This window comes from Plasmopara halstedii, assembly GCF_900000015.1.
Source record: "Plasmopara halstedii genome assembly, contig: Scaffold_614, whole genome shotgun sequence".
Taxonomy (NCBI): domain Eukaryota; phylum Oomycota; class Peronosporomycetes; order Peronosporales; family Peronosporaceae; genus Plasmopara; species Plasmopara halstedii.
In genome coordinates this window covers 1,158,778-1,170,546 of record NW_020187532.1, presented here as the reverse complement: position 1 = coordinate 1,170,546, position 11,769 = coordinate 1,158,778, and the positions used below count along the sequence as shown (strand labels likewise).

At 43.5% G+C, this 11,769-nt stretch overlaps 2 protein-coding genes across 2 annotated transcripts; both read left to right on the top strand.

Moving 5' to 3' along the window:
• Positions 1 to 8,977: 8,977 nt before the first annotated feature.
• On the top strand, positions 8,978 to 9,931 carry PHALS_12260 (hypothetical protein F444_10866; the record flags this gene model as incomplete). Its single annotated transcript, XM_024727775.1, has 1 exon — positions 8,978 to 9,931. One exon carries the CDS (start codon positions 8,978 to 8,980, stop codon positions 9,929 to 9,931), a length of 954 nt encoding a protein of 317 aa, XP_024578319.1.
• Positions 9,932 to 9,973: 42 nt separating this feature from the next.
• Positions 9,974 to 10,851, top strand: PHALS_14582 (uncharacterized protein). The gene has a single exon (XM_024727774.2). The coding sequence runs from the start codon at positions 10,096 to 10,098 to the stop codon at positions 10,543 to 10,545; it is 450 nt and encodes a 149-aa protein (XP_024578318.1). The 5' UTR covers positions 9,974 to 10,095; the 3' UTR covers positions 10,546 to 10,851.
• The last annotated feature ends 918 nt before the right edge of the window (positions 10,852 to 11,769 follow it).

The window sequence follows — 11,769 nt, the reverse complement described above, 5'->3', positions numbered from 1 at the left end:
CTACAAAGCGGCTTGAAGGCAGCATGGTCGTCGATAGAATGACGGTCAAATAAGCGGAAAAAGGCGAATCTTCTTAAGGACCTGGGGTCATCACAGCGAGAAAGGCAACATGCCATACGAGAGGTTCAACTTGAAAAGAAAGTCTGAGGTAAGTTATGACCACATTCCTGGTCAACTTGAACAATTGGGGTCTTGGTCCAAGAATAGATGGCAGTGTTTTCTAAATTATATTAAAATGAAGCAACTGTTTCTTAAAGGTTGGTAAACTGATTATTCAATTCAGGATTATACTTTTTAAATTACGATCTCACAAGAGAGGCAAGAAATCCATTGACTTATGGAGAGACTATGTTAACGTTTGAGCTGTACCAAAATTAGTTATTGAAAGATCAACGGAAAACTGGCTAGTGTATTGTTTATCTTGAAAGGCTCTCCAGCGCAAGCGTCCTCTGTGCATGGACTCATATAGAACACTACTCCTCTGTGCGAGGTGCACGGTAATCCAGTGCAGCTTGGTAGATGTAGTTGAAACACCAGATGTTTCGCAACTTGTGCTCGAGACGCTAAAACAGCTTCTGCTTCTAACCGGTCCCAAACTGATGGCACATATAGCGACCCAAAGGTCGAAAGCGGTTATCAAGCACCTAGAGAACTTTGCTAGTTAAGAAAAAAGTTGCTGTTATTTGCTGGTCAGACACCTACAGGGTTGCCTCAACCAGGCGTCTGTGGGAACCTAGACCGACTATTGTAGTGAGATCGCTACCGCTAACCTTTACAGTAATCAATCTCTAGGGAAAAGAGAATAAATTTTGTCAACTCGAACATACCCCAGAAGGAGCACCAGCTCATCACGACGTGGTATCCCAGCAAGGAGGCCGTGCGAGGAAATGCGACTAAGCCCAGCTTTATGAGAGTTGAAGCGACAGTGTTTGCACCGCTTAACTAAGAATACTGTGTTCGATCGAAATTTTTTGACCCATCAAGAGCGGCAAATAATTAGTGAACATCGTCCAACAATCACCTCCGGCGGTTCAGGCAAAATCCAGTCCAAAAGTGCTCTCCATGGTTTCAGTACAATGGCAACTCGCGCTGAAATATTTACGTACATCAAGCCTCTTCGATGATGCGGTGAATGTTAATAAAAGTTTTGTGCCGCCGGGATCAATTCGAATGCGAGGGATGTCTTTGAGCTTACCGGAGGCAATGAAAGAAATTGATCTTCTTGCTACATAGCAGCACCGTGATACTCGCAGATATCACATATACGGCAGTGTGACAACCCCTCGCCCTTTGTAATACCAGCGTTTCTCGGTCAAGAAGCGCCATGAGTCGAGCTCGCACGCAGCGTAGACCGACAAAGCCGTCGGGGAAATCATCTTATAGGCGTAAAGCTCCCTGCTAGGAAATAATTGGGCACTATTGTACTTTGCAACGGCCGATAGTAGTTCGAAAAGGAGCGACTCCTCCGAAAAAGTGCGGCATACAGCTCAGTGATGTTGTCAACCGATCGGGCTTTATGATCAGCCTCAATGTTGTGAGGGCGTCATGTATATCGTAAAATGAAGGACTGTAGGCAGTACAAAAAGGCATTGGTAATGTTGAAGATATAATTGTGTGTCTTGTGAAGGGGTTACATATTACAATGTCGAGAGTTCTGCTTAACTTTTTGTACTTAAGAAATGACAACTTTGGGCAGGGTTTTTGACACGATTTACAGCATGACTTAAGCGTCATGAGTCTGGAAGCAGAAAGTGGGTGTAAGGCACAATTCCTCGAAGCAACTTGGTGACTTATAAATTTTTGGCTCCAAAGATACAGAGCACTTTTTGCCAGGGTTTATATGCATGATAACTCATAGCTGTCGGCTGTCCTGCTCACCCTCTTGTGCTTGCTGGTACTGCTACCGATTGAATTAAAAACTTGGAACAAGATTCGGTCCCACTACCTAGTATGAAGCTTTTGTGCTAGGCGACTCTACCTCTTCATCCGACCAGACAAAGATAGAGGATGTACCAAGTCGCAGGCCGCAGAAGCTCCCGATCATACTTGCCAACGAGGGATATCAATCTCAGCCTTTCATACAAGGGTATGTGTAACCCCGAAAAATATTGGCGGATATCCCTTCTGCCACACTCGATATCGGTTATACATTTGACGAACCCGCCGGCTCGCTTCATTTTAAGTTGGCCACACCCCATCATCTAAACCCTAGAAGCTCTTAACCGGTGGTCTTTCTGACTGAAAGGCTAGTTGTCTCCTCCTTGTGAGAAGCGCGTTGCGACAAGTAACCCTGATACTTCTCAAAGATGATAAAGGCCGAGGGCGCGCCAGGTCATAGAAAGTAGTTTCATAGTAATCGTTCCAGAAGAAAAGTAAGACTCTTAAAATTTCCGGACTGTTGATTACCCTTCGTAAATACTTGGATCCGACTTGGTGTAGCCACCGTTACAGTAAACGCTTCATGAATAAGGGGCTACCGCTAGGTCAGCTAGCAGTGCCGACATAGCCGACCTTACCGCAAGTGGCTTTCGTGACGGCTGTGATGACGTGTCGACTCATCGCGAGATTTACGGAGTGCGTTCGGGGTAGAGATCAAAAAGTTCGGATTTGCTATCTAAGTTTTACCATGGCACTGCCTGACTTAAGGTGCCTCCAGAGGTGCAGAGCAGCAGCTCTGCTCTCAAGTAGAATATAGCTTAGCCACAAAAAAATGTGATGAAGTTGATTCGTCTGCATCGTCCAAGTGGCTCGTTTGAGCGGGATTATAGTTTGACTTTAGTAGGCCCACATGAAAACTTGGTGTCCTCACCTTTGCTTTGAAAGGAAAGTACTGGTCAACGCTGAATTGCTACGACCGTGGGCGGTCCATACGGCGCGGTCGTGACTTGGTCTTACAGATTGCAGACACTTTATGAGTGAGGAGAATTGTTTGGAACGATGCATTTGTCTGTTGCTCTCAGCCGTAGTGTAGCAAACCTTGCGTAGAACGCTTAATTTCATCAAGATGGTTATACTGCTTTTGCAATGAAGTGTATCCATTTATTAGCAGCAAGCCGATTTTAATTTATCGCGCTATGTCCGGAAACGCTTTATATTGGTATCAAAGTCTTCCTGGTTTCGCAACTTCTTTATGTAAAACAAATTATATTATTTAATTGAGTGTATTGCGTTAAGTAATGTAAACTCAGCGGGTGAGAGTAGCAAATTCCAGCTCGCTGGCCCCTCCGCGCGAGTACGCCGGGGGATAATGTCAGCAATGCGATTCAAACCTTTGTTGGGTAGTCATTTGCGGCGGGTCAGCAATCAAATGACCAATCTGGTGCCGATCACTTTGGTAGTTTTTTGTCAAGGAGTGATTTCGAATGTTTACTGGCAAGCGATGTTAGCAAAACACATTCATGAGGAGCAGATTGGTTATGACTCCTGTAAGATTATCGTTGACAGTAGCACTTGCTCAGACGGTCCGGAAAGACCAAAATATTGGCCATACAGGTGGCGTCTTCTGTAAAGACCAAAAATGTAATTAATACTGATGGAATGTCAGTACTCGGTTAACGCTACAAGCCAGTCGAAGGCGCCGTCGGATGCGGCGAGGAGATACATTTCCCGCATGCAGCCATTTGTTCATATTCACTTATACATGTTGCATTGCCATTAATACGCTATTGGAGCAGTATATCCATTCTATCTCTAGTTGGTCGCTGTAGCATGTAGCTCGTTTAGTATTCTGTACTTTTGTCTTCATTATGAGGCACCACTACACGCAGAGATTATGTGAGTTAGTGCTGTCATACAGCAATCCTTGGGATGAGGCAAAGCGGTGAAGTAGTGCAATATCGCGCTTTGATAACGCGGCATTAAAAGTAATATACTTTTTGCGTCCCAAACTCTTAAACAGTGAATCAAATGCTGCGTCTGACCCGTGTGCTGTACGCATCGCCTTGTAAATTGGTGACGCCGCTATTTCGACATACAAAACCAAAGTCGGGGCGAAAGCGCGTTTGCCATCACAATAATACGCTCCAGCCCAACCTGACTTCAAAAATTATACTCGGCATAGAAGAATCTCTTCTCTCTAGAAATGTGATGGTCACGACATCTGCGCAACGATGCTCGATTGTATAGATCAAAGACGGCTTAACGTCAAGCGGGTACACCTTTGACAAGGACTTCCTTTATTGTAACAAGCTATATATCAAGAAATGGATAATTTGCTCTCCGGCTTTCAAAATGGCGAGACTGAGACGCGATCACAAAAATATTCAATGGTAGCAACTTGGAGCAAAGCGCAGCTGAGGCAAAGACTGAAGCATCGCGGATTCGGAAGAGCATTCGGAACATTCCTTAGGGGTAAAATCTCATAGCCTATAAGGCCGCTTTTTCTGCCGCACCCAGCTCCAATCATGATCCTTCAGAGCTTTTTTAAGGGTTAGTGCCATGTCGGCATAATTTGCACTGTATTCTTATATTAATTTGCTTGGCCAAGCCACTTGGGACGGATGCACATTTTTTTATTTTCACGAGATCTGCCGCAGGTTCCGCTTCCCGATAAAGCAACCCAGGATGGGGTTTTACGACGTTGAAGGAACACTCGTCGATGCCATATCGATTATGTAAGCGCATGCACTCGTATATTACATCCGATTATTCGTGTTTTGAGCGAAAATGTTGTCGAAATAGGTCTTGGCATCACTACGATTCAGTCTGAATAGCTGTATCTCCAGACAATTGAACGTCAGTTATGCATTCAACAGCCGCCCCCGAAGCCTCCCGAGTTCACCACAGCGAGAGGGATATCGCTGCATCCTTTGATCAAACTATTAATAATTTAGAAGGCACTAGACAAATTGCAGCCAACCATGCTCGTCTGCTGCATATGCTTACTATTGGCTGCATCTAGCTTGTCATAAGCATGCACGATATGCTATTTAGCTAGTATGTCTGACGCAGAAAGATGACACCCATCGTGGCTTTCATCTTTGGACAAAATAATGTTAACGATGTTGCAGTATTTTTCCGGTAAAAGGCATCTATGTGTGACGCAATATTTGGTTTTAGATATTTAATCCAGCTTTATACCGACCTTCTTATCTGGGGGAAAGCGCATGGTGAATCACTCATCATACGTTGTGATTTTCATACAACAAAAACATAAAGATTCTCAAGTTCGCTGACCCACTCCGCACACTTAGCGCTATGCAAAAATCTTCATCGACAATTTCACACAGTTTAAATGCTGTGTTCAGATCTTTCTTGGATACCATTGTCTTGCATTGTGTTGCACATAATAATTTTCCGGGGTAATACTTTCAACTTTCATAAATATTTCCGTCGGAGGTAGTGGGGGATTACAGCCCCTAGGACTACCACGGTCACTTCATCTAGTAGTGAATACTTCATCTCACTGGCTATTCACGGTGCTTTGATGCTCCTCCCGGTGATTTAGTCACGTGATAGTGCTGACTCAGGACTACCGTTACGTCGCAACGTGTTCAATCATCCTTCTAAGCCTCGCGGTCTGATCTTTCTGCTTTTGACTGATAGTGGCCGGTATTTACCGGACTAGACACACGAGACAACAGCCCGTAGCTGTTCTTTGTCGTCTTATCACAATTAGAGTCGAGGGAGAACGAGGTACTGTAGTCCTTACACGTATCAACTGAGATATACTATGGAGTCCGCAATCTTTGTCTGTATCATCCTGATACCTCGGCTCACCGCCGTTTCTGCCTTCCGAGCTCTGCCGCAGCACTAAGCAACATCATTCCTATCAAATCTAGAATTTATATCCTGCATAGACTTCTGTGCCGGACATGGGTGCCTTGAGGCCCCTCACCAACTCCAAGACTAAACTGAGATTGTATAACGATTTATCTGCAGGACTAGATAACGTATCACTGTTTCAACATCATCATTTAAAGATTAGGCATCACCATCAACATTTTTCTAGTATCCCCGTTGTAAGATGCACGGATTTCGTTAGCGTATTTGACCTGTTTATTGTCATCGGGTACTGGATGCAACTTTTGACTGTCGCGCGTAATACGCGAATGGACAACGCTCTTTAATTTACCAAGAACTCTCACGCCTTCACGAATTTGGATACGTGAATATCTAAACCAACAACTCTTGCCTGTGAATCTCACCTCCTTTAGTGAGAGTCGCTCCTTCACGGGCACAACTTTGTTGACCACGACGTCCACGGGTACAAGCAATACGTTTTCTCTCAGTAGGCCGCGCTGCACCTGCTGAAATTCGAATTTACTCGCGTGTGGCTTATTGGACCCCTCTAAGTAGAAGACCGACCTTTCGGACCTCTAAGCCGAGAGCAAAGGAAAGCGCATGTCTTGAATGTCTTGTATTGCCGCTGGTCGTAATATAACATCGACCCAAGATTTCAACAATGCCTTTTAGAACAGATTTTTCAATCGGCACCTGAAAATACTCACACTTTTAATTTTTTGCCTTACACGTTCGAATCAATCATTAAAATGAAAAAATTATATTCTTGACTGACATGGCGACGCAAAGCTACATTCAAAATATTTCCCATCACCTACGTATTGCATATTTGTAGAATAATAATTAGCTGTCCGGATTTTGTTGAGCCAACAAACCCATTACGCACTCCACTTTCTGCTGATAAGTACATCACCACGTGTTTTGTTATCAGACCAAAATTCTTGAATTCGATTATGCCGTAATTTGACGATGTGGCGAGTCTCAAATCTTTTCTGCGACCAAATAATTCGAAGACAAATGTAATTTGCACTATGGTACCCGAGACTTTGACATTCCATACAACCAGTTGAGGGTGACCATGAAATGTAATAGCTACAGATCAGGATAAAAGTGGCAAAGATAGCGTCTAGAAAATTAGTTGACGTTGTCGTTCCCGCAGACAGCTTGTAACGACAGCTTTGTCAAGCATTTAAACAACTAGCATTCTTGACAGAGGAGAGTGACCGATACGAACCATGACACACTCCATTTTTTTTACTGCACCTTTGGTCATCGTTGTGATCTGTGTATTCTATGGAATACTAATCATGTAAGGTTTCCATTGTCACAGTTTAGAATTACTCCTCGCGGCTTTTACATAATGTAAGAGCTAGAACTTGCAAAATTTGCATCTCCAAACCGTTGGACAAACATTGCAAATAATCTAATAAGAAAATGTGACAATAGGATAAATCCCAAGATTATTGTAACAATTTCTCCTTGCAAGTTTGTGTGCATAACATTTTTATCATATTGCGCTTCTCAAGATATACAGTCTAAAAACGCCTTAGTACCAAGACTGATACAGTGCCACCGCCAGAGAATGAAGTCTACAAAATTTCTGCCAGAGGATGAGGTTGATCAAATCACTACCGGAGGATGAGGTAGAAATACAATGGCAGATGAGCCATGATTGTGGGTTCCAAATAGAATACGCAAGTCTATGTGTGAAAACATTAATAAAACAGTCTTTAGAATGTATTCGGCAATTGTTCTATCTGGTCGGTTTGAAGATATCATTTCTTTTGATAATTCTGGATCTACTGAATATTTTGATGAGTATTGGTGATAATTTTGCATATACATCAGCGGTCTAAAATGACAAATTTGTCTTGAAATAAATGTTTAACCTTAAAATTTTAATACTTCAAGTACAATTGATGGGAGCAAGTCTTTGTTGGCATGCACTGCTAATAGTTCAAAAGACGAGAATACTAGCAGCGAGAACTTTGATCTGGGGACTCTATTTCAGCTCAAAGTCACGGGTAGGATGATGGAGATGCTTTTAACGTTGCAACGCAGTCAGGATCTCAAGCATGTGGTGTCTTTTGGACGTCACAATTTGATCAATCGTACATGTCTATGCTGGAAGTTAACAAGGCATGAACTTTTGTAGGCCTGAAATTAGCAATTATGCTGATCAGTAAGCTGATGAACACCCAAAAGGGGATCTATTGATTTCCAAATGGTACTGTAATTCATGCTAATTTAGACGCAGGATCTGTAAATACAGTGGTACCTATAATAACCTGATACGAAAGGACATGTGATGTCATTGTGCTGTGGCCTTTGTCATCTATTATACAAAAACTGTCGAGATCGCATCAATCTGTTCGATCTGCTTTTGTAGATGTGAGGAATCCTGTGTCAAGTGAATTATGAGTGAGCAGCTTGTCCTTCTGGCACTGATTCTGAAACGCTTGGATCTCTACAAAGCTTAGGGCTTGGTCCGTTGCAGAGCGTATTGGCACCACAATGACTGCAAACGAATAATTCTTGCGTCTATAAGAGCAATATGTGAAGCATAAAGGAATTGCTCGCTGCTATGATGGTGAAGACAAGAAGAAGGTCAAGTCGAAGTAGCACAGTTACATTTGCAAATCTATCTCTTAGTCACTATACGCCACCAATAAGAATATTGTCACTACATAAGAACGACACTCGTTACAATAATTGCCATCGTATAAGAAGCCTATCCGATGGCGAGCCAGCTTTTGTGTGTTTGTGCATCTTTGGTGTGGCTACAACAAACCCATCTATCGGGATCCACGTAGCCAGCGCCTATCCACTTTGTCTCGTCCATGTTGAGATAAAAAACACTAAGGCATTTTTCACCAATCAATTCTTTGAATATACTAGCGCTCGTCCATCAGTAGAACTCAATTCCCTACCCCTGGACGGTACAATCATGACTACCAGCCAGCCAAGCCATAATCATGCAAGCATATGATGTGTCCTATTCAAGTCTCCCTTCCCCTAAGAATGGTCTGGACGGATCTGTTGATAGGCTTGCAAACATACGCAGAAGTGTGGCAGCAAACTGGACAATTGTGACAACAACAACCACACCCTCAAGAGTATTTTTGAACGTACCAAGTCAGGTCACTGTACAATCGCCAAGGAACTGTGCCCTTCCTCTCTTTCTTGTTCTTCATTACGACGAGACCTTTGTGGTGTGTGTAGGTACCACTCGATTATGCAGGCGATGCTTAGTGACAATGCTCGAGACCCACCGTTCTACTTACAACGAAGTACTTCACTCCACCATCAAGATATTGTCACTCCACATGCTAATCTCCCAAGTGGTGCCATTTCTAATCTTGCTCCTGGTGCCAACATCAATTCCGAGGCGAATGTCACTGCCAGTCTCCGTCGAACGGGCGCGTCTCGTCGTGCTGCGCCGTCCGAAGATCGACCGTTTTCATGTCCAGTTCCGAATTGTGGAGGACGATTTCATCGTAAATTTACACTTCATGAACATCTCAAGACCCACACGGGAGAGCAGCCACATCAGTGTCCTGTAAGTGAATGTGGTAAACGTTTTAGTACGTCTGGAAATCTCGCTCGACACCGTAAATTGCACGCAATGCGCAAGATTAGCTGTCCAGCTGCCCATTGTACACGCGTCTTTACCAGTCGAGAAAAACTGGTGCCTCATCTTAAAGTGCATCTTGCGCGTACACCCCATACGTGCGACTTTCCTGGTTGTGGCAAGACATTTAGTACCGCAGGTAATTTGACTCGGCACCGTCGAACACAGCACCGTGCTGGTCCATCATCGCGTCAAGATTCGTTGTTGGGCTCAGCTAATCTCGTGGCGACGTTGCCTCGTCCGAGATTCGAGTTCCCTGGTCGACCTCCACCTCCCACGGGCTCACTTCCAATGCGTGGTTTGCTATGGCCATCGCAACCGCCAGCAGAACAGCATCATCCACCACAGCAGCGCATTCTTGAATCAGATGTCCAAGATTTGTTTGACTGCCTCTTTGTCGAGAATGCTCAAGCTGCTGCGGCTGCACAAGCGAATGGTCATCACAATGTGGGAATTATTAGGGACAGATTGCCGAAACTTGAGCCTCCACGTGAACACAGAGCATCCCACCATCATCATGCACAGACACCATATCTCTCTGCTACGTATGAATTCTAGGCTTTTTTGTATTAGAGTGTTAATAACTTTATTGTTAGCAGTGGGATGTACACAATATTCATCAAATATTCAATACAATTAACTAGTAAGAGATAAAGACTGGTAGATGAGCAATGACTTCATGATCTTCCGAGCACTCGACGTCAGCTTTGCTTGCTATTGCTATGCTTCAAGTCACACTTCAAGGAAATGTGACATTTTCAAGAATCAAAAGTAATGATCCAGCCCTATATTATCGAACAATTGTAGGGTACGTTCCTCACCTAATACTTGAAGTCTCACCCTCGCTTAACCAGCTTTCATTTGATTGTAACAAATCGTCTCAGCAAGATATAAAAAAACTCCTTCCTGCTTGCCTATCCATGTTTGACCAAATGCAGCGAGAATGGCATATTCATATTACAAAACGTGGCGGTTGTCTTGCGATTTGGGTTGTCGATTCGGCACTGAAGGACGTAATCACCTCATATTCTCAATCGTTAATTTATACCAGTCGTATATTACGTAAAGCCATATGGAAACACCGTTTAAATTATATGTGTGGTCCAAGTTCACCAAGTTGCGTTTCTTCTATATATATGATGATTCCTTGTCTTAAGTTTTATTTAAGATGAGTCGGCTCGAACGGAAAGTGAAGAGGGACTGTGATACTTAACGAGATAAACCGCATCACAACTTATTTTGAGATGACTTGTTTTCTGACGCAAGCGAATGACACAAATATTGCGATAGAGCGCGTAAGGTATGACTTTCAGAGTTATCGCAGCTTAGACAGCATGGCGATGATGCGAAATTTCAATCACAGAAGAGCTGACTTTGTCAACCACGGTTGGGTACTTAATCACACATGCTTTTTAGAGCATTTAGATTTCTGAGCCCCCTAATGTGCACGTTTAAGAAAACTACTGAATGCCTCCGTAAAATAGGTGTGGCCGTCGTGATTAACGCGATTACAGAACTTATTGGTAAAATGGTTCTCTCTGATTTGAACAGCTGTAGCAAATTTCGAGTCACGACCAAACACCTTTCTCCTCACCCGGCAACAGACGACCTAGCCATTGCCAAAATAGGAAGCAGTCGGTGCACTCGATTTCTTTGCTACATAAGTTTCAATATTTGTGTTGGCGGAAGTGTTGCGTCCTCCAGCAATGAAGGTCACTAAGATGTCCTGTTCGTGTCTAACGAGCGGGACTTGACTCAAGAAGCCTAGCTTGCTTTGCGACTACTTCCCTGCCAAAATCTACAAAATTTGATACCGGCATTTAGCCTTTAAATATCTCTCACCTCGCTGGTGCGAAACCTTTCTGCTCCTATCTATGAGAACCTTCCACTCAAACCAACCGAACACAAAAGCAAAAATTTACTTTTTTATCGCTTTCCAAGATCGCAAGTCATCACTACCGCCTGTGCGTAGAGCAGCAATGGTTAAGAAAAGCTGATCCCTCACAGAGGAATGTCCTTTCGGTGCTTGAAGGAAACCAAAGTACCAATTGATCTCAATATCAGCTCGCGCACTGGAGAAAAATCAATTTTGTACTAAGTAACCGATTTCATAATCTACCGGCTTGTTTCAAGCCGTAAAGTTTTGAAGTAGTAACAATACGATTTCAATTACAGAATTCACACCCAACTCCTTCAATACTTGATCCCGGATCTCCATCCCTTGTGGGATCTTAATATAAATGGGGTGTTCCTCTTCAGCGGATGCTTTGACGGAAGCATTAGGCACATCTCCGCGTCTAGCTGGTACCTCCCAGTGTTGCGCCATTGCCAATATCACTTTGGCAGTGATCATTTCCATGACATGTGCATATGTAAGCATGAAATCCTCACCAAAG

Bases quoted from the DNA above. Each gene is read 5' to 3' on its own strand.
- PHALS_14582 (XM_024727774.2), top strand. From the start codon at position 10,096: ATGCTTCAAGTCACACTTCAAGGAAATGTGACATTTTCAAGAATCAAA.